We start from the raw sequence: 24,376 nt of genomic DNA, 5'->3' as shown, positions 1-24,376 counted from the left end.
ATTTTATACTACACAAAAGAGAACTTTCCTTCAGGATTCCCCCAGAATTTCAGGTTTCTTTCTTCACATTCACTCCCGTAATGTTCCATAATTATTCAATGAGTATAGTCCCAAGATAATGTGCGGAAGGCCATGTTAGCTGGTACGTTATTGTAGATGTCCACTTGGGCAAATGTTTTATCCCATGACGAGTTCTGTTTTTAGGTATGCAATTAACTGATTATTTATTTCAATCGAGAAGCAATCTATTACATATTCGCACAGCTACCGACATCACATGCATTCATCTATGCCGAGGCCGGACTCGAACTAGCAGCTAAGCACAAGCTTACTTGGCAGGCCGCCTGAGCTACGTACATCGGCCGGCATTCCTTTGCCTATGCACCGGCCGTATTCGACTCGACACTCGGCCAGACTTAGGTCGTCCCTCTTAAAATTCGTGAACTTTCTTATGAAATACACGTGCATTTCAGTGCCCCTCAAGTTGCAAAGTTCCCCCTCCCCAATCTCTCTCTCATGTAGACCACCTTTCATGAGAAAACTACTTGTTCAAAGTCTTATATTCCTGATCATTGACTAAGGTTTAGTCGTGTACAACGACTTCTCTGAAACTTTGAACGTAAAACTACAGAGAGTACAAAACGTACATGCGTTCGTTACGTGACAAATGCCAGGCGTGATGAACACATAACCCCCTATTGCATACAGCTGCAACGATTGAAACTCCGTGAACGTCGGGAAATCTCAGTAGCTGTTGTTACGCACAAAATTCTCAAACTGAAGACCCCATTTCTATCTTTATAATGCATTTAAGTCGCCTCTGTGGTGTAGTGGTTAGCGTGATTAGCTGCCACCCCCGGAGGTCCGGGTTCGATTCCCGGCTCTGCCACGAAATTTGAAAAGTGGTACGAGGACTGGAACGGGGTCCACTCAGCCTCGGGAGGTCAACTGAGTAGAGGTGGGTTCGATTCCCACCTCAGCCATCCTGGAAGTGGTTTTCCATGGTTTCCCACTTCTCCTACAGGCAAATGCCGGGATGGTACCTAACTTAAGGCCACGGCCGCTTCCTTCCCTCTTCCTTGTCTATCCCTTCCAATCTTTCCCATCCCCCGCAAGGCCTCTGTTCAGCATAGCAGGTGAGGCCGCCTGGGCGAGGTACTGGTCATTCTCCCCAGTTGTATCCCACGACCAAGAGTCTGAAGCTCCAGGACACTGCCCTTGAGGTGGTAGAGGTGGGATCCCTCGCTGAGTCCGAGGGAAAAACCGAACCTGGAGGGTAAACAGATGATGATGATGATGATAATGCATTTAAACCTATGGAGTCGGTACATAACAGAGATAACAGGTCTACAAAAACTACTCTTCAAATTCCCCTCCATCGTACCACTAAATTTAACAAATCCTTTGTTTGCAGTGCATCATGTATCTTTAAAGTCTTTAATCGTCACCGCTTCACAGTCCGACTCGTTGGCTGAACGGTCAGCGTACTGGCCTTAGGTTCAGATGGTCACGGGTTCGATTCCCAGCCGGATCGGGAATTTTAACCTTAATTGATTAATTCCATTGGCACGGGGGCGTATGTGTTGTCTTCATCATCATTTCATCCTCATCACGACGCGCAGGTCGCCTACGGGAGTCAAATAGAAAGACCTGCACCTGGCGAGTCGAACCCCTCCTGGGATATCCCGGCACTAAAAGCCATACGACATTTCATTTTTACCGTTTTACAAATAACACTAACATTACTGTACTCAGCAAAACAGTCCGTAACATCTGTCTTCCTGGAGGAGTACGCAAGGGGCTGATATCAGGCATTCTTGTGTCTAACAATCAGAAATATGTATATTTCTTAGAAAATTGTTTTACTCACTGCTTTTGGTTTAGATTCTTCAGATTTTTGTAGTCTAAAATAATGAATAGGCTTAATGTTTTACTTTCTTACTTATTATATAATGAAATGAAAACCTACAACCTGTTTTCCAGTCAGTGACCGGGTCAGGGATGGAATGAATGAAGCCCCATCTTGCGGCGAGGATAGGAATTGTGCCGGCTGCCGAGGCCTGTCGCACTCCTCTGGGGCAGTGATTAATGACGGACAGGTGAAATGATAGTGGAGAGTGTTGCTGGAATGAAAGATGACAGGGAAAACCGGAGTGCCCGGAGAAAAACCTGTCCGCCTCCGCTTTGTCTAGCACAAATCTCACATGGAGTGACCGGGATTTGAACCACGGAACCCAGCGGTGAGAGGCTGGCGCGCTGCCGCCTGAGCCACGGAGGCTCCAACTTATTATACAATATATGTTTTAATTTTACTGGATTTGGTACCTGTCTTTTAATTGTTTTAAGTTTAATGTTTAATTTAATATCTTAATATTATAAATTTCTTAAGTGTATTCACAAACCTGTATGTTATTTTATTATACAACATGAAGACGCTACATAAAGGAGCTTTTCAGCCCCAGTGGCATGAAAATTATCAATAAATACAATTTGATTCAATTCCCTCTCTCTCTCTCTCTCTCTTTCTCTCTCTCCACCGAGCTCGATAGCTGCAGTCGCTTAAGTGCGGCCAGTATCCAGTATTCGGGAGATAGTAGGTTCGAACCCCACTGTCGGCAGCCCTGAAAATGGTTTTCCGTGGTTTCCCATTTTCACAGCCCTTTCCTGTCCCATCGTCGCCATAAGACCTATCTGTGTCAGTGCGACGTAAAGCAACTAGCTCTCTCTCTCTCTCTCCCTCTCTCTCTCTCTCACACACACACACACCGCACGCACGCACATACAGTGTGTCTGAAATTGATCTTACTACATGCTAGTCTTGTGAATTACAGGTAGCCGGACATCCAGTATAGTTTGGGACCTGAAATTAAACGAAAGGGCTTCCGCTTTGTTTTGTTGCATTTATTTTGTGAAGTTAGTGAGAGAACATACATTTCATACCATTTATAATCATACCAGCTCTGTCATTAGAATGAAATGTGCAGCAAAGGGCTTCAACACACTGCACGTGGTCTGGGATTCCGAGGTCATCGGCCTTGCCTTCCGTAGGAAAATACAAACGAACCGAACATCGCCAATAAACACGGCAGCATCAGCACCAACTGGCGGCCGTAATATACACTAAATACCCTAGCTGAAACGCTTCCGGTGGCCATGTGTTCTTGTTTTCCTGCAAGTGTAGTGCTTCTAATCGATAGAATATAGTAAATTGTGTGGAACACTGTTCATGAGTGAGATGCTAGGCTGCCAGGTGTATCGTACGCGCGGATCAATAGTCAGTATAAATAACCTGTAGCTTTACGTGCGGAACTCGTTTTGATTCCGTAACGCGATTTATTATGCACAGAATTGTACGGGGTATAGAAGGAATCACAACTTCCTGCATGAGATTTCTCAGAGCAGCGATCGAATAACTAACTGACTTTTACTTTTATCTCTGACTGCCAATCATGGTCGGACCGGGGAAGTTGGCCGTGCAGTTAGAGGCGCGCAGCCGGGAACTTGCATCCGGGAGATAGTGGGTTCGAACCCCAACAGTGACAGCATGCCGCCTTGTTTTCTCCGGGCACTCCGGTTTTCCCTGACATCTTTCATTCCAGCAACACTCTTTAGGATCATTTAATCTGTCAGCCATTAATCATTGCCCCAGAGGAGTGCGACAGGCGTCGGCAGCCGGCACAATTCCTATTCTCGCCGCTAGATGGAGGCTTCATTCATTCCATTCCTGACCCGGTCGCATGACTGGACACAGGATGAGGATTTTCATTTTACCGAGCTCGATAGCTGCAGTCGCTTAAGTGAGGCCAGTATCCAGTATTCGGGAGATAGTAGGTTCGAACCCCACTGTCGGCAGCCCTGAAAATGGTTTTCCGTGGTTTCCCATTTTCACACCAGGCAAATGCTGGGGCTGTACCTTAATTAAGGCCACGGCCGCTTCCTTTCCACTCCTAGCCCTTTCCTGTCCCATCGTCGCCGTAAGACCTATCTGTGTCAGTGCGACGTAAAACAACTAGCAAAAAGATTTTTTTTTCATTTTTCTGTTGCTTGAGGACTTTTGCCAGGCTGAGTAGCTCAGACGGTAGAGCAGGTGCTCTACCAGCAGCTCCAGCATGAGGAGTTGTAGACAGAATAGGTGTCACTGATGAGACGTGCTACGGAAATGAGGAATGGCATCGTTTTCCGTTGCTTTCCTCACCGAACCAAAACGAGTCGTCGCATATCAGTCTGCGAAGCCCACTCAAATGTACACACCAACCGACCCGATGACAGGGACTAGCTGCATAAAGAATGGCATTTCAAGCGTCACTCGTACATCAGTTACTTTCATATTTTAAAACCCAAGGATGAGACTGAGACAGATCAATGAAAGTAACAAATTTGTTCTTGCACATTCCGCAGTGGTAGCGTTCTAAGCCAGCAAGTTCGATCCCGGCTCAGTACGATGGTGTTTGGAAACACTGAAACATTCCAGCGAAATGATTATCTTTCTTTTTTACAATATATTCATGCTCTGTTGCAAAATACTACCATTTCCATATTAGCTTCATATGCGTGGGGAATAGATGTGTTCATTATCATATTTTACCTCTTAAACATTGAACATACAAGCACCTAAGGCAGGATGCCATGTTCAAGCTGGACTGAAAGACAGTACATCCCTATTCATTTGTATAGCTATGAACCTTCAGAGCTATTCGAACTTCATAATTTGAAAATCTATTACTTGACTAGCAGTTACCCGCGGCTTCGCTCGCGTGGATTTCGTAAAATTATAAAAGTAATCGTTCGTCGGTACTCTGCTAAGACATTACCTGAAAATCCCTGAAGTATAAATATTCACCGACAAATTGGGTTTCATATACCCCGCAAACTCTTTGTAAAGCACGTTTGTGTTATTGCCTTTTGGGGCTAAGATGACCATGCAACATAGAACTGTACATATGAGAAACAGTCTTCTCTCAAATCGAAAAGATAATGTTTATATTTAAAGTATATTCCAAATATCCATCTCCACGTTGTAACATTTTCAGTTTTTGAGATAGACTATAAGAATCCCCATTAAAAGAATTTAACCCCATTATCAGTCCTTCCCATTTTCCGAAAACAAAAAGATATGCGTGTTCCTGTACTTTTAAAGAATATTCCAAATACTAATTTTCGCGTCTGTAACATCATCAGCTTGTGAGATATTAGCATCCTCATTAAATAGTATTCACTTCATTTTCCTTTTCTTCCCGCCCCCCCCCCCTCTCCCTCCCCGTTAAGTGCCTTTTCCGAAAACAAAAAGTACGTGTTTCTGTATTTTTGAAGGACTTACCAAATACCATGTTTCTTGTCTGTAACATGTTAAGTTTTTGACATATACTGTAGACATACCGGTACTCATTTTCAAAATTCACCCACGTTTTCAATTCTTTTCAACCCCTGAAGTGGAATTGGAGAAAACAAACAAGTACGTGTTTCTTTATTTTTAAAGGAGATTCAAAATACAGTACCAAATTTCACGTCTGTAACATTTTCAGTTTTTGAGATATAAGCATCCTCATAAAATGAATTCAACTTATTTTTCCCTTTTGTCCACCCCGCTCCCTTTAAGTGGACTTTCCGAAAACAAAAAATAAGTGTTTCTTTATTTTTAAAATAGATTCAAAATGCCAACTTTCACGTCTGTAACATCTTCAGTTTCTGAGATATAAGTATCGTCTTAAACAGAATTAAACTCCTTCTTTACTTATTTTCACCTCCACCCCCAAGTCGATTTTCCGAAAACATAAAAATATGTGTTTTTTTTTTAAGGAGATTCCAAATACCAAGTTTAACGTCTGTAACATCTTTATCTTTTAGAGATATAAGTATCCTCATACAAATAATTCAACGAATATTTCAATTATTTCCTCCCATAAGTGGATTTCCGAAAACAAAAGAAGGCTTCTTCATTTTTAAAGAAGATTCCAATCACCAACTTTCTCGTCACAAAAAGAATTTAACTCCCTTTTCACCTCACCCCCGTTAAGTTGATTCCCCACAAAATGTGTGTTCCTTTATTTTTAAAGGAGATTCCAAACACCAATTTTCACGTCTGTAACCATTAGTTTTTGAAATATAAGTATCCGCATAAAAAGAATTCAATTTTTCACTTCCTTTCACCCTCTCACCTTAAGTGAATTTTCCGAAAACAAAAAATACGTGTTTATTTACAAAGGAGTTTCTTTCTCAATACCAATATCACGACTGTAACATCTTCAGTTTTCGAGATATGTGTCCTCACAAGAGGAATTTAATTCCTTTTCACCCCTTGCCCCCAAGTTTATTTTCCCCCGAAAATGCGTGTTTCTGTATTTTAAAGGAGATTCCAAATACCAATTGTCACGTCTGTATCAACTTTAGTTTTCATAAGATATAAGTATCCTCATACAAATAATTCAATAAATTTTTCAATTCTTTCACCCCCCTTAGTTGGATTTTGCGAAATCAAAGGAATATGTGTCACTTTAATTTAAAAGAGGATTCCAAACACCAATTTTCATGTCTGCAACATCTATAGTTTTTGAAATATAAGTAGACTCATACAAATAATTTAACTAATTTTTCAATTTTTTACTCCCGCCTAAGTGGATTTTCCGAAAACAAAAATATGCATTTCTTTATGAGATTCCAGTCACCAAGTTTTACGTCTGTAACGTCTTCAGTTTTTGAGATATCAGTATCCTAATACAAAGAATTCAACCTACTTTTCAGTCCTTTCTACCCGCGCCTTCCCCCCCTCCCCAGGTGTTTTTTCCGAAAACCAAAAATACGTGTTTCTTATTTTTGAAAGGGATTAAAAGTATCAATTTTCACTTCTGTAACATGTTACGTTTTTGAGATATACTGTAGGTATGCTCATTCTAAAAATTCACTCCTTTTTGTTCCCCTGAAGTGGATTTTCCGGAAAAAAAATTATCTATGTCTCTTTACTTTTACAGGAGATTCCAAGCACCAGTTTTCAAGTTTGTAACATGTTAAGTGTCTGGGATATATCTTAGGCTTAGATATATTTTTTTTAATTCCCCCCCGTTTGTCACTCCCGTTCACCCCCTATTCATTGGATTCTTCAAAAACAAAACCATACGTGTTTCATTATTTTTAAGGGAGATTCCAAATACCAATTTTCATGTCTGTAACATCTTCAGTTTTTGAGATATAAGTATCCTCATAAAAGGTATTAAAACATTTTCCCCCTTTTTCATCCCCCTAATGGAATTTTGTGAAAACAAAAAAACACACGTTTCCTTATTTTTAAAGGAGATTCCAAATACCAAGTTTTACATCTGTAAACTTTTAAGTTTTTGAGATATAGATATCCTTATTTAAAAATTTCACATCCTCCCCCCCCCACCATTTTTCACCCCTTAGCAACAAAAAACACGTGTTTCTTTATTTTTAAAGGAGATTCTAAATACCAATTTTTTACATCTGTAAAATTTTAAATTTTGAGATATAGATACACTCATTTTAAAAATTCAGCCCCCTTTCCACCCTCCCATTAATTGGATTTTTCAAAAACAAAAAATACGTGTTTCTTTATTTTTAAAGGAGGTCCCAATATCAATTTTCAGGTCTGTAATATCTTCATTTTCTGAGATATAAGTATCCTCACTAAAGGCATTCAACCCATTTTTCACCCTTTTTCACCCCTCCTATCGGGATTTTCCAAAAGCAAAAAAATGCGTGTTTCCTTATTTTTATAGGAGATTCTAAATACCAATTTTTACATCTGTAAACTTTTAAAGTTTTGAGATATAGATACACTCATTTTAAAATTTTACCCCCCTTTTCATCCCCTTAGCGACGGAATATCCAAAAATCCTCACTTAGCGAGCACCTACATTGTACTATAAATGTATCCTCAAAATTTCATTCCATTATGTCCTGTAGTTTTGGCTCGGCAATGATGAATCAGTCAAGTCAGTCAGTCAGTCAGGACAAGTTATTTTATATATATACGAGTATATATATTCTCAAACAAAATATGTGCTCCACGTACATATGAGTTTGAATTTTAGTTTGGCTCAGAGGTCAGCAACTCCCTCTTCAACTCGAACGCAGGAAGATTTCAGCAGTGAATTTGTTAATCAAACCCCGCTACCCACTTATATTGCCGTAATAATCGCATACATTCATGTACACAATTTTAGGGATCTTGTGGGCAACAATTAAAATATTTTACAATGGCGAATATGTATAAAAATGCCGAGCTGAGTGGCTCACGTTCTAGAACGCTAGCTTTCTTAGCCAAAGTCAGAGGGTTCAACCCCGATTCAGTCCAATTATACTTAAAAGTTATATTATTATGTTATTTGTATTTACGTCCCAATAACTGCATTCTTACGGTCTTCGGAGACGCCGAGGTGCCGGAATTTTGTCCTTCAGGAATTCTTTTACGTGCCAGTAAATCTACCAACACGAGGTTGACGTATTTGAGCACCTTCAAATACCACCGTACTAAGCCAGGATCGAACCTGCCAACTTGGGCTCAGAGAGCCAGCGCCTTAACAGTCTGAGCCACTCAGCCCTTCATATTTGAAAGTGTTAAGATACACCAGCCTCATTTCGGAATGTTTATCGGTACGAAAAAGAATTCCTGTGGGACAAAATTTCCCCTACCAGGGCATTTACAAAAACGTAAAAGTAGGTAGTGGGGCGTGAAGAAACAAATAATATTATTATTATTATTATTATTATTATTATTATTATTATTATTATTATTATTACTTTTTTGCTAGTGGCTTTACGTCGCACCGACACAGATAGGTCTAATGGCGACGATGGGATAGGAAAGGCCTAGGAGTTAGAACGAAGCGGCCGTGGCCTTCATTAAGGCACATCCGCATTTGCCAGGTGTGAAAATGGGAAACCACGGAAAACCCTCCTCAGGGCTGTCGAGAGTGGGGTTCGAACCCACTATCTCCCGGATGCGAGCTCACAGCTGCGCGCTCCTAACCGTACGGCCAACTCGCCCGGTTCAGTGGGATTCGAACCCACTATCACCCGGATGCAAGACAGCCGCGCGCCTGTAACCACACGGCCAACTCGCCCGGTGTATTATTACTACTATTATTATTATATCTAAACATTCGGGTGTCGATACTGACACTCCTAAAATCAACCATAGGAATAATAATAATAATAATCATAATAATAATAATAATAATAATAATAATAATAATAATAATAATAATAATAATAATAATAATAATAATAGTTCTTAACATGCCGAAAGTTCACGGCATGGAGGATGAGTGATAAGAAACTTGTGATGATGTTACTGATTACAGAATGAGGTGGATTTTTGTGATGGCGCTTGTGGTATCTTAAACAGCACTATGATATTCATAGTGATGCACCTCTGTAGCTACCAACATTCCGATTTGAAGTTATCTATTGGGGGCGGAGCTGAGTGAGGGATAGATTGTCGTGGAAATGCTCTTTACTTCGCTTAAAGAATGTACAATTTGACCAAGAATAATCCTTTTTCCTTTTCTTTAAAATACACCGCTGTTGATCGACAGGCAGACGCCTGCTGATGTCCAAGTGCGAATGCACCCTGGATGCAATAAAAAAAAACTGTAGAAGTGGAAACAAGTAATATATCGATGATACAACATAATTGGTTAATCTGAAGACCAATGCAATGATTCTATCACATTCGAAATCTATTCGTTACAGTTCGTTGTAAATAGCTAACTATGCGTTGGGTTCGAAACGAATAGTTACTGTATCGGAACATTGTTGAAAAAAGTGTTTACGTCGCACCGACACAGATAGGTTTATGGCGACGATGGGAGAGGAAAGGCTTAGAAATGGGAAGGAAGCGACCATGGCCTTAATTAAGGTAGAGCCCCAGCATTTGCCTGGTGTGAAAATGGGAATCCACGGAAAACCATCTTCAGGGCTGCCGACAGTGGGGTTCGAACCCACTATCTCCCGGATGCAAGCTCACAGCCGCGCGTCCCTAAACGCACGGCCAACTCGCCCGGTACCGCGACGTAAAGCAAATAGTAAAAAAAAAGTAAAAGAACATTCAGCCACGTGCTACACAAAATCTAGGAGCTGTGTATCTATGCAACATTCATCCACGTGCTGTACGAAATCTAGGAGCTGTGTATCTATGCAACATTCAGCCACGTGCTACACAAAATCTAGGAGCTGTGTATCTATGCAACATTCAGCCACGTGCTGTATGAAAACTAGGAGCTGTGTATCTATGCAACATTCAGCCACGTGCTACACAAAATCTAGGAGCTGTGTATCTATGCAACATTCATCCACGTGCTGTACGAAATCTAGGAGCTGTGTATCTATGCAACATTCATCCACGTGCTACACGAAAACTAGGAGCTGTGTATCTATGCAACATTCAGCCACGTGCTACACAAAATCTAGGAGCTGTGTATCTATGCAACATTCAGCCACGTGCTGTATGAAAGCTAGGAGCTGTGTATCTATGCAACATTCATCCACGTGCTGTACGAAATCTAGGAGCTGTGTATCTATGCAACATTCAGCCACGTGCTACACAAAATCTAGGAGCTGTGTATCTATGCAACATTCAGCCACGTGCTGTATGAAAGCTAGGAGCTGTGTATCTATGCAACAATCAGCCACGTGCTACACAAAATCTATGAGCTGTGTATCTATGCAACATTCGGCCACGTGCTGTATGAAAACTAGGAGCTGTGTATCTATGCAACATTCATCCACGTGCTGTACGAAATCTAGGAGCTGTGTATCTATGCAACATTCAGCCACGTGCTACACAAAATCTAGGAGCTGTGTATCTATGCAACATTCATCCACGTGCTGTACGAAATCTAGGAGCTGTGTATCTATGCAACATTCAGCCACGTGCTACACAAAATCTAGGAGCTGTGTATCTATGCAACATTCAGCCACGTGCTGTATGAAAACTAGGAGCTGTGTATCTATGCAACATTCAGCCACGTGCTACACAAAATCTAGGAGCTGTGTATCTATGCAACATTCATCCACGTGCTGTATGAAAGCTAGGAGCTGTGTATCTATGCAACATTCATCCACGTGCTGTACGAAATCTAGGAGCTGTGTATCTATGCAACATTCAGCCACGTGCTACACAAAATCTAGGAGCTGTGTATCTATGCAACATTCAGCCACGTGCTACACAAAATCTAGGAGCTGTGTATCTATGCAGCAATCAGCCACGTGCTACACAAAATCTAGGAGCTGTGTATCTATGCAGCATTCAGCCACGTGCTACACAAAATCTAGGAGCTGTGTATCTATGCAACATTCATCCACGTGCTGTACGAAATCTAGGAGCTGTGTATCTATGCAACATTCAGCCACGTGCTACACAAAATCTAGGAGCTGTGTATCTATGCAACATTCATCCACGTGCTGTACGAAATCTAGGAGCTGTGTATCTATGCAACATTCAGCCACGTGCTGTATGAAAACTAGGAGCTGTGTATCTATGCAACATTCAGCCACGTGCTACACAAAATCTAGGAGCTGTGTATCTATGCAACATTCATCCACGTGCTGTACGAAATCTAGGAGCTGTGTATCTATGCAACATTCAGCCACGTGCTACACAAAATCTAGGAGCTGTGTATCTATGCAACATTCAGCCACGTGCTACACAAAATCTAGGAGCTGTGTATCTATGCAACATTCATCCACGTGCTGTACGCGAACTAGGAGCTGTGTATCTATGCAACATTCATCTACGTGCTGTATGAAAACTAGGAGCTGTGTATCTATGCAACATTCATCCACGTGCTGTACGAGAACTAAGAGCTGTGTACCTATGCAACATTCATCCACGTGCTGTATGAAAACTAGGAGCTGTGTATCTATGCAACATTCATCCATGTGCTGTACGAGAACTAGGAGCTGTGTATCTATGCAACATTCATCCACGTGCTGTATGAAAACTAGGAGCTGTGTATCTATGCAACATTCATCCACGTGCTGTACGAGAACTAGGAGCTGTGTACCTATGCAACATTCATCTACGTGCTGTATGAAAACTAGGAACAGTATACCTATGGAACTACCATCCACGTGCTACACGAAAGCTAGGAGCTGTGTACCTATGAAACATTCATCCACTTGCTGTACGAGAACTAGGAGCTGTGTACCTATGGAACTACCAGCCACGTGCTACACGAAAGCTAGGAGCTGTGTACCTATGGAACATTCATCCACGTGCTGTACGCGAACTAGGAGCTGTGTACCTATGGAACTACCAGCCACGTGCTACACGAAAGCTAGGAGCTGTGTACCTATGCGGCTATCAGACACGCGGTCACGGAAGGACTTCGACCAATCTCTTTCCTTACGTAATTCATGGAAATCAATCATTCAGATCTTGAGTAGTGGATTATTCCTCACACATTTCTAATCTTAACATTTTGTTCCGAGTGAGAAAGTCGTAAGTGTTCTTTATAGAATAACAAGAAAATGGCATAAAGTAATGTCGTTCTTAGAAACAGAGGATAAAATGTAATATTGTGTTTGAAATCATCCTACACAACAATAGAAGCTCAGTCAATGCTCAGTGTTAGATCTTCTGCTACGGAACAGTGTTGTTTACGATTGCAAGTCACTAAAGTTCAGGCAGCAAGGTTATAAATAATAACATCTACTTGAGGTCACTAAAGGCTATAAATTGAACATGTGGTCACGACTGGTATTCTCATCGGGAGCTCTACTCTCTGGACAGTCCATGCACACAAGAATCCCAATTTTCACGAATCAAGATACGAAATAACTAACTTTAGAATGCTTTGCTGGACAAAGAACGAAATACTGTGATTGCTTTTGTCATTACGCTTGATAACACATTATTTCATTTTTTTATAATTTTGTTATTTGAGTTCACATAACAAATTATATGTTTTATTATTGTTGGTTTTTTCTTTACATCTACTTTACGTCGCACCGACACAGATAGGTCTTATGGTAACGATGGGATAAGAAAGGGCTAGAAGTGGTAATGAAGCGCAGTGACCTTAAATTAAGTACAATTCTTGGTGTGAAAATTGGTAAGATCAGAAAACCACTTCAGGGCTGCCGACAGTGAGGTTCGAACCCACTGCCCCCAGAATGCAAGCTGATAGTTACGTGACTCACACCGCACAGCCACTTACTCGGTTTTGTTGTTGTTGTTATTATTATGCCAGGCCTTTTCCCAACTACTAGGGTTCGGCACTATGTCAGAATTATGCCAGGTGTTACGGCCGAATACCCTTCCTAACACCAACTCTATGTGGAGTAATGTTTTCACTATTGCGTCTTTGTGTGGTTGTTGGTAGTGTACCGTGTTATATGTAAATGAGTATATGTATTAAGACAAGCAGAAACAAACGGCCTTCGAGCTACAAGAATTAACCAAACACGGTTTAAATCCATGACCTGTCGGGAATCGAACCAGGGACCCTCTGAACTGAAGGCCATTACGCTGACCATTCAGCCAAGGAACCGAAATATTATTATTACCGAGCGAGTTGGCTGCGCGTTTCTGGTCGCGTAACAGTGAGTTTACATTCGGGAGATAGTGGGTTCGAATCCCACCGCCCGCAGCCCTTAAGTTGGTTTTCCATTTTCACACCAGACAAATAATGAAGATGTACCTTAATTAAGGCCACGGCCGCTGCGTTGCCCAGTCGTGGCCCTTTTCCATCCTTACGTCACCAAAAACCTTCGAGGTGTTGTGTGACGTTAAACCAACAGCAAAAGTAGTAGTATTTAATGGTATAATAGAAGCATTCTGCTAAGTTGTTATTATTATTATTATTATTATTATTATTATTATTATTATTATTATTATTATTATTATTATTATTATTTCATCAGTTTACTGCCCAGGGTTGGTTTTTCGTTCGGACTCAGTGAGGGATCCCACCTCTACCATCTCAAAGGCAGTGTCCTGTAGCGAGAGATATTTGGTCGGGGATACAACTGGGGTGGGAAACCAGTACCTCGCCCAGGCGGCCTCACTTGCTATGCTAAACAGGGGCCTTGTGGAGAACAGGAAGTTTGGAAGGGGTATCAATCAATCAATCAATCAATCAATCAATCAATCAATCAATCAATCAATCAATCAGTCAATCAATCAATCAATCAATCAATGCTGATCTGCATTTAGGGCAGTCGCTCAGGTGGCAGATTCCCTATCTGTTGTTTTCCTAGCCTTTTCTTAAATGATTTCAAAGAAATTGGAAATTTATTGAACATTTCCCTTGGTAAGTTATACCTAACTCCCCTTCAATAAACGAATATTTGCCCTAATTTTTCCCATTGAATTCCAACTTTATCTTCTTATTGTGATCTTTCTTGCTTTTAAAAACACCATTCAAACTTATTCGTCTACTGCCATTCCACGCCATCTCTCTGCTGACAGCACAGAACATACCACTTAGTCGAACAGCTCGTCTCATTTCTCCCAAGTCTTCCCAGCCCAAACTTTGCAACATTTTTGTAACGCTACTCTTTTGTCGGAAATAACCCAGAACAAATCGAGCTGCTTTTCTTTGGATTTTCTCCAGTTCTTGAATCAGGTAATCCTGGTGAGGGTCCCATACACTGGAACCATACTCTAGTTGGGGTCTTACCAGAGACATATATGCCCTCTCCTTTACATCCTTACTACAACCCCTAAACACCCTCATAATCATGTGCAGAGATCTGTACCCTTTATTTACAAGGAAGAAAGGAAGCGGCCGTGACCTTATGTTTAGGTACTATCCCGGCATTTTCCTAGAGAAGAAGTGGGAAACTACGGAAAACCACTTCGAGGATGGCTGAGGCGGGAATCGAACCCGGGCCTCCGGGAGTGTCAGCTAATCACATTAACCACTACACCACAGAGGCGGAGTTCTGCTAGTTACAAGTGGTAAATTACAACAAGAGGGATGGTCTTCGTTGAACTGAGAGTAATCGGTAATGTGGCATCGCCTTCACTTGACTTCTGGATGTATCCGATCTACCTGAGAATCACATTTGCCAATGAGAGAAGAAATCAAAACTTCCAACATCTCATGAGTGTCGTTCAGGGAAAAGGCCAGCCGAGTATGGAACTCTAATTCGTGTTGATTCAATTTTTGCCTCTAAGTTCTGAGAGTGGCTATCCTGAGTTCTCTTTAGTATGAAATATCAATCAACAGCAATAGACTAATCCTCAAACGTGAACATTTGAGGAACTACTTTAATGGTCAAAATGGCGGACGGAAAAAATTATGTACCGTCCAGATGAACATGTGCTACTGTATTTAAATAGCATGTTTTACAAGACCAAATCCTGCAAAAGAATTCCTGCCAGAAATCCTTCAACGAGGTAATTTGTGCTCCCAAAAGAAGCGTATTAAAATCTAGAGCCTTGGCTTTGTAGATCATTCCGATGAAGTGGCTTTCTATTTCTTTCATTGTTTCTTTTCTTATTACAAGTCGCTTTACGTCGCACCAACACAGATAGGACTGATGGCGACGATAATGATGAGATAAACTGCACTGTGCTAGTTGGCCGTGCGGTTAGGGGCGCGCAGCTGTCAGCTTGCATCTGGGAGATAGTGGGTACGAACCCCACTGTCGGCAGCCCTGAAGATGACTGTCCATGGTTTCCCATTTTCACACCAGGCAAATGCTGGGGCTGCACCTTAATTATGGCCACGGCCGCTTCCTTACCATTCCTAGGCCTTTCGTATCCCATCGTCGCCATAAGACCTATCTGTGTCGGTGCGACGTAAAGCAAATTGTAAAAAATTAAAAAAATGAACTGCTTAGTAACAACCAACATGTTTCCTATTTTCACGCCCATCTCGAGCTGTGTAATCATTCAACGTAGCAATTCTCGTACCGTATAAAAGTCATTTGGTACTATTATAACAGAACCACTAACGTTTCCATATGAAATCCAACAGACGGGGACTATCTTAGCCAATTCATAGATTCCAGTACTGTAATTTAAACTGTTTTCCTTCACAATTCACATTAACATTCATCAGCAGTAACAGCGCCTTCTTAGATCATGACGAATTTAAATCACAAGCCCGTGTCTCAATGCAAATGAATCCTGTTGCGCTGCTGTGGTCTGTAGGCACTCTTACCTGTGGGGAGTTCATTGGCCGCCCCGCCGTCTTGACAACTCTTGGCGGAGATATAAGAAATGGAGCTACTTCAAGCACGGGTTCAATGAACCGGTTAAACCATTGAAGTTTATTTCCTTTTATCTCCCTGAGCATATGTTCATACTTGATTGTTCTATGGAATAGTACGGTTTCCTTTCACCTGGAGCGCGCCCAGCGTGATCCTACCAATAATTCGTAGACACCGTAATAAATCCGCCATTTCACTAATCAAAGATGGAAATTTGTCTCCATACTCATTTTACTTGTCTGTTCCCACACTAGACTGGAGTAACGGGATGAGCAACTCGGATCCCGTTACAACAGCCTCACAACAATTTGGTTTCCCTTCTCAAGAAACCGTTGTGCTTGCGTAACCAAGACAGTCTCTTTTCTTCGCCAGAGTTGCATGTATGTACTCGCATGGAAAAGCCTTTACATATCTGAAGAGTTTTACTTTTATTACTATTATTATTATTATTATTATTATTATTATTATTATTATTATTATTATTATTATTATTATTATTTCGTGTGGCTATTCCAAGCCTGGTGCAGCCCTTGTAAGGCAGACACTCCAACCAGGGTGAGCGACATCTATCATGTGTGGAAACTGCGTGTTTTTGTAGTAGAGGATAGTGTTGTGTGTCGTGTGTGAGTTGCTGGAATGTCGGGGATGGTACAGACACCCAGTCCGCGAGCCAGGGGAAATAACCATTTAAAGTTAAAACCTCCGACACGGCCGAAAATCCAACCCAAGGCCCTCTGAATAATAAATTAATCTTCTTCTTTTGCTACCGCTTCTTCCCACACCTGTGGTGTCACAGGTGCTAGTTGTTTTACGGCCGGATGCCCTTCCTGACACCAACCCTTTATGGAAAGACGTAATGACTATTGCATGTTTCTGTGGTGGTTGGTAGATGTCTGAATATGATGAAGAGAGTGTTGGGACGGACACATACACCCCAGTTCCCGAGCCAGAAGAATTAATCAAAAGCGATTAAAATCCCCGATCCGGCCAGGAATCGAACCCGGGACCCTCTGAACCGAAGGCCAGTACGTTGACCATTCAGCCAACGAGTCGGACTCTGAATAATATATTAATATTAATGTTTAAGTAACAGCAGAAAATATCCATAACAACTCAAAAGAGGCAAAAAAAGGGCACTAAACTATCAAGTAGCATCGGAAGCTAAAATAGGCGGAAAAGGCAAAATAAAAACTGGTCCTAACGTTCCCAAACGTACAGAAATATGTTTGTCTCTATTTGACACTTCGCTATAAACACCCAAATTAAAAAGGCATTTTGCCTAACTTCCGGGCTCTAATTATCAGAAAAGTATCCTAAAGAAAACAATTCACTTCCTTCTTATAGTGTGCTGGTCTCTCAAGCGGAGGCCCCGGTTTCGATTCCCAGCCACTTCAGGTATAGGCCTATATTAATTTAGGATTGAAGACTGAAACGAGGTTCACTCAGCCTTGTGAGAACAACTGAAAGATGGCCGTGGACCCTCTCGAGAAAGAAAAGCACTACGACCGAGTACGTCGCCACGCTGACCACGTGGCATTCCAATATCTGCAGGCCATCTGGCTAGGCACCAGACATCTTGGCAGGGCAGAGCTCTAAAAGACTGTTGCACCTCTGGGGTACACCATTTTCTAATGCTTTCTAATGTAATTATGGCCATTGTTTAACATCCGTTGAACTGGGTGAAGATTTTAAGAGGTATGTGATTTTTCTCCCGCAGGATTTGCAGGATAGCTGTCGCATTTAAACACCCTCAGATACCACTGACGTCATCCGGGATCACCGAGCAAATACAGATCGTGTAACTTTAGGCTTGCATTCCGGAAGTGATAGATTCGACCCTTTGAGTCAGCAATCCTGAAAATGGTTTTCTGTGATTTCCTATTTTCACACAAGACTTATGTCGAAGCTTTAATGACACCTTCCTTGTCTTAGTGCGACGTTCAACAGATAGCAAAAGCAAAAATCATCATGAATCAAACCTGCTGTCCTAGAAATAGAAGGACGACTAACTGACGGCGTCTTTGAATCAATCAATCAATCAATCAATCAATCAATCAATCAATCACTACTGATCTGCATTTAGGGCAGTCGCCCAGGTGGCAGATTTTCTATCTGTTGTTTTCCTAGCCTTTTCTTAAATGATTTCAAAGAAATTGGAAATTTATTGAACATTTCCCTTGGTAAGTTATACCTAACTCCCCTTCAATAAACGAATATTTGCCCTAATTTTTCCCATTGAATTCCAACTTTATCTTCTTATTGTGATCTTTCTTGCTTTTAAAAACACCATTCAAACTTATTCGTCTACTGCCATTCCACGCCATCTCTCTGCTGACAGCACAGAACATACCACTTAGTCGAACAGCTCGTCTCATTTCTCCCAAGTCTTCCCAGCCCAAACTTTGCAACATTTTTTTAACGCTACTCTTTTGTCGGAAATCAGCCAGAACAAATCGAGCTGCTTTTCTTTGGATTATTTCCATTTCTTGAATCAAGTAATCCTGGTGAGGGTCCCATACACTGGAACCATACTTTAGTTGGGGTCATACCAAAGACTTATATGCCATCTCCTTTACATCTTTACTACAACCCCGAAATACCTTCATAACCATGTGCAGAGATCTGTACCCTTTAGTAACAATCATATTTATGTGATAACCCCAATGAAGGTTTTTCCTTTATATTAACACCTAGGTACTTACAATGATCCCCAAAAGGAACTTTCACCCCATCAACGTAGTAATTAAAACTGAGAGGACTTTTCCTATTTGTGAAACTCACAACCTGACTTTTAACCCCGTTTATCACCATACCATTTCCTACTGACTATCTCACAACATTATCGAGGTCATTTTTCAGTTGCTCACAATCTTGTAACTTATTTATTACTCTGTACAGAATAACATCATCTGCAAACAGCCGTATCTCTGATTCCACTTCCTTACTCATATCAGTTATATATATAAAAGAAAACACAAAGATCTAATAATACTGCCTTGAGGAATTCCCCTCTTAATTATTACAGGGTCAGATAAAGCTTCACCTACTCTAATTCTCTGAGCTCTATTTTCTAGCAATATAGCCGCCCATCCAATCACTCTTTTTTCTACTCCAATAACACTAATGCTTTGCCAGTAGTCTCCCATGATCTACCCTATCAAATGCCTTAGATAGGCCAATCGTAATACAGTCCATTTGACCTCCTGAATCCAGGATATCTGCTATATCTTACTGGAATCCTACAAGTTGAGCTTCAGTGGAAGTCGATCTGTACCCTTCCTCTTCTATATGATTCAAAGAACAGGACATCGTAGTCCAATACAGCACTAACTACTGTTCTTAGTTCACTTTCACAGTCAGACTTTGTTCATTGCGAACATTGGACAAACCTATGTCTTATGAATAATCCCTAACAAATTGTTAGAGAATTCTCTTAATGCCACGCGAATATGCTGGATTATACCCGAGATAATACTACATTCACAAAGCGCTTCCATATTGTCTTCGCTCGTCGGCATACAGTATTTTCAGCGACCGCGCTAAAGGAGCTTAATGTGACTGTTCTCTCAGAATCTGTTAGTAGCACGTCTGGCTGAGGTGGATTTTATCTGAGAGCTTATCGCTCACTGAAATCTCTAAGGACTAAAGGAAGACTTACTTTCAAAGCTGGACTAGATGGCTCAGACGATAGAGTTCTGGCTTTCTGAGCCCAGATTTCAGTCTGGTGGTATTTGAAGGTTTTCAAATACGTCAGCCTCGTGGGGGTAGATTTACTAGCACTTAAAAGAAATCCCGCGGGACGAAATTCCGGTACATCTGCATTTCCGGAAACCATAAAAGCAAATACTTTGACGGAAACCCAATAACGTTATTATTATTATTATTATTATTATTATTATTATTATTATTATTATTATTATTATTACGAATTTGGCCATCGAAGAACCACGTAAAGTAGTCCATTGCACTCATCTGCAATATTTAATTACCGCTTCTTTTCTTGCGCACCAGTAGTTCATTTCCTCGCTTTGTTGTTTCCTCCGCTCTTACGTCTAGGTGTAACTTCTTTTCTTGCTTTTCCTCTTCTGGATACCCTTAAAATCTTGTATTAACCTTCTAAAAGTTGTTCACACCAGGCAAATTCTGGGGTTGTACCTTAATTAAGGCCACGGCCCTTCCTTACAATTCTTAGGCCTTTCCTGTCCCATCGTCGCCATAAGACCTATCTGTGTCGTCGCAAGTTGGTCTTGGTCGGTGCGACGTTAAGCCAGTAGCAAAAAAAAATGTTGTTCTGTCCTGTATTACGTCTTCTGTTATCCCCATTTCTTCCATGTCTTCGTATTTCCCTTGTATGCACTGATTGCTATTCTTACATCTGTAAACATGTTTAAAATTTTGTTTACTGAGTAATTTGTCGTCCATCCTTATTATATGGCCAAAAATTAAACTCTCGTCATTCTGATTATATCCGATATCTTTTCTTTTCCTTCGCCCATATAGTCTTAGGTTCCGAGTGGTCTATAATTGGCCAAATTCTTCAATGAAAGATGCTTCCGTACTTCTGTGAAGTATTTTACGAGATATTAATAAAAAATATGGCATATTTGGTGCTTAGCAGGGAAAATTTTAAAAGGATTGACGAACTGATATACAGTGTGTTTCAAAATTATATGTACAAGCTACAGGGATGTGTACAGGGCAATGAAGCAATGGGAAAACATCCTAACGAACATACATACGTCTGGAAACCAATCGTTTCTGAAATATGACGTAATCGCATTTCCATCTGCTACAACATTGCTCATCCTTTATGTTCCAGTTACCGGGCTCCACATTGGATGTCAACATCATTTGTAGCAGCATTTGAAACAGTTGTTATGGAACCTCAGGGGTTGGCATGTCCATACATTAAATGTATGTCGGCCATCTCCTCGTTAGAAAACGTGTGAGATGCAATGACAACTGATTCAAATACTGCTACAAATACAAAACCTTGTTGACATCAAATGTGGAGTCCAATACATGGAACATAAAGCATGAATAACGTTGTAATGTGATTACGTCATATCTTCGAAACGGTTGGCTTCCAGACCCAGGTTTATTAGAATTTCTCCTTTATTTCAGTGACTTCTACTCACTCTTGCAGGTTGCACCTATAATTTTGAAGGATCTTGTATTTGTTGGAATAACCGTTTTCCCTTCGCTATTTCTCAGGGGCGTTATAGTCAGCTGGCGTTGACACTGGTTTCCCATCAGGATGGCGCGGTTCGAATCCCGGCCAATTGGCCTATTTTAGAATCTTTAAATGAAAATTTACTTCCCTCTGATTCGGATTCCATGTAAAATTAAAGGTCCCGTGGATACGATCATGATATCAACAGTCACGTAAAACTAGAACATCTATTGTATGAAGTAAGCCAAACGCGAACAATAGAAACCCTCATACATACAGTCCACTAAGGATCTTGACCTTAGGTGACTGCTGTCGACCCACCGTCGGAAGATGCAGAGTGGGTCTCGGTACTCAAGTGGCCACGGCTCTACCGTCGCTCTACGCCTCTGTATTCGGGAGACGGAACAGGGCTGGGCCTCACGGCTGGCCCCAACCGTCGGCTGTCCTGAGAATGGTTTTCCGTGGTTTTCTGTTCTCCTGCACTAAGGCGAATGCCGGGACAGTTCCTGGTATAGGCCACGGCCACCAACCCCCTCACCTTCTCCGAGTATTTCCTTCACCGTAACAAATCTCCCGGCCTGAGAGACGGCGTTACCGTCTAGGAGGCCCGCCTTCCCCTTCAGGGGAGGAATGAAAAAGTTTATAGTAGTAGTAGTAGTAGTAGTAGTAGTAGTAGTAGTAGTAATCGACCCATATGACTGTAGATATTAGACGGAAAATGGTCAGCATAACGTCATCTTGGCTTATATGACCAGGTCCACTGCTTCAAATATCAGCCAGCCCCTCAGTTGGTCTGATGAGGCTGGGTGAATCCTGTCCCAGCTCTCAGTCCAGAATTAAAATACTTGGACAAGCCGGCAAACGAACTCGGAGCCTTTGGGTAACAGGGAGACACGTTACATGGAAAAATGGTTCGTTCAAAAATTTGTTTCGATGTTTACAAGGAATAACTATGCAAAATAAAACGAAATAAAATTATATGTTTACCTTTACAAAAATGTCTACTGACATTCAAATGACCTCCGGACAAAACACACATAGTGTCCTTCGGTCTCTGAAACCATTTCTTTCTCAAACGCGTTGTTTTTAAGATATTCCGCACTATCAACTTACATTTTATTTACATATTTATGTGCACGTTAAAACTAATACCTAGCTGTCAGAAGAGGGCGAAGATGCACTATATTTCAACAGACTCAGCTCGTGTCTTGGCCGCCTGGATGAAGCGCGTTTGATAACATTTTATTTTCTCGAGAAGTTTTTTTTATAAGTTGCTTTACGTCGTACCGACACAGATAGCTCTTATGGCGATAATGGGATAGAAAACGGCTAAGAGTGGGAACGAAGTGGCCGTGGTCTTAATTAAGGTACGGCACTAGCATTTGCCTGGTGTGAAAGTGGGAAACCACGGAAAATCATCTTTAAGGCTGCCGACTGTAGGATTCGAACCCACAATCACCTGAATGCATGCTCACAGCTGAGCGACCTTAGCCGCACGGCCAACTCGCTTGGTTCAAGCAATGAAGCTTGTAGTTGTGCGTGACTGTTGACATCGTGATTATGGCCATAGGGCCTCTAGTGATACATGGCAGTCGAACTGTAGGGATGCGACTTTTCCTTTCAAACGTCTGGCATACATTGACCGGGATTTGAATAGCGGATGTCAGTGACGATGTCACTCAGCTACCGCGCTCCGAGAGAAACGAGAGTATCGCCTCGGGTGTAATCATTCCATCTTTGTCTCTTGTCAGTGAAAAAGAATCAAGGAACAAAGTCATCTCCGTACAGGCCATGAAAGTCCATGGAGGGGTGGAAGGTAAAGGCTTCCACTATCCGTAACCTCGGCAGTTGGTAGGGTAGAATGGTTAGTTCTACGCCCGGCCACCTTTGCCTTTAGGAATTAACCTGGCATCCATTTTTTGTGTAGGCTGAGTGAACCTCAGGGCCATATGCACCTCCGGGATTGGAAATCTCGTTTCTTAAATTTTTCGACTTCGTGACGGGGAATCGAACCCACGTCTTTCGGGGTGAACCGAGCACGCCTTTAACGCATCGGCCAGACAGCCCCTGAAAAAAGAAGCAGAAGTATTAACATTTTCAGTACCCCATCGAATTACAATGGATCGAATATTCTTACCTTGTCATTCCTTCTTTAGCATACTATGAAGAGCCTAACTTCAGTGGCTCTGAATAGCCCTAATCATGGAATTTTCTTCTTATTGTTGTTTTTCTTCTTCTTAGCCCTTTTCGCAATGTATTGTGGAGAGCATTTTATGTCGATTTGGTCCGGTTTTACGACAGGATGCCCTTCCCTACGTCAGCCCTATTTGGAGGGAAGTACCTATATTCACTATTTCATATTTCTGTAGTGGTTGGCAGTGTGATGTCTTGTATGCAGATGAAGATAGGTGTATTACAACAACCACGAATACCCAGTCCCCGAGCTAGAGGAATTAAATACAGTTGTTGTACTCAGTTAAATTCGTGGTCCGGCCAGGAAGCGATCTCAGGGCTCTCTGAATCGAAGGCCACTAGGCTGGCCATTCAGCCAAAGAGCTGAACTTTCCATTACATGCATAACTTGATTTTTTTTTTTTTTTTTTTTTTTTAGTATTTGCCAACCTGTTATATGAAGAAGGGCTCACATTGAAAATGTTTCCTTTTTATACTGTATGTATTGAATTAAAGGTATGTTCTGCTGTATAAAGTATTTTTCTTGTGGTAATTGAATGTCTGTCTGTCGGCAGAGCAACAGTACGCGCCCGCAGACTCGAACAGCTCGACGCCTGCCAAGTCCTTTGTTCCGTGCAAGGTGTGCGGCGACAAGGCGTCCGGATACCACTACGGCGTCACGTCTTGTGAAGGATGCAAGGTAAATCAAGAACACAATCTACCAACTATTCTGTAACTGTGTAGTATCTGTCAAGTGCTCTCTTTCAGACATAAACCAGCTTGCCAGTTTGGTTCGAAATACTGAAAGAAATATACAATTTTTCCCCCTGAATACATTGAGGCCTAAAAAGA

The 24,376-nt window shown here is 41.5% G+C and overlaps 1 protein-coding gene across 1 annotated transcript in view; it reads left to right on the top strand.

The window, feature by feature from the left end:
- Positions 1-24,376, top strand: part of Eip78C (Ecdysone-induced protein 78C) — a 258,863-nt gene that overhangs the window by 174,518 nt on the left and 59,969 nt on the right. Inside the window, exon 2 of the mRNA XM_068225951.1 lies at positions 24,100-24,224. Within this exon, the coding sequence (XP_068082052.1) occupies positions 24,100-24,224 (125 nt within the window). The remainder of the gene's footprint in view (positions 1-24,099; positions 24,225-24,376) is intronic.

The sequence above is a fragment of the Anabrus simplex genome, chromosome 2, assembly GCF_040414725.1.
Source record: "Anabrus simplex isolate iqAnaSimp1 chromosome 2, ASM4041472v1, whole genome shotgun sequence".
In the NCBI taxonomy this organism is placed as follows: Eukaryota; Metazoa; Arthropoda; class Insecta; order Orthoptera; family Tettigoniidae; genus Anabrus; species Anabrus simplex.
Note: the sequence above shows the minus strand (reverse complement) of the source record. Positions and strands in the feature narration are given on the sequence as shown.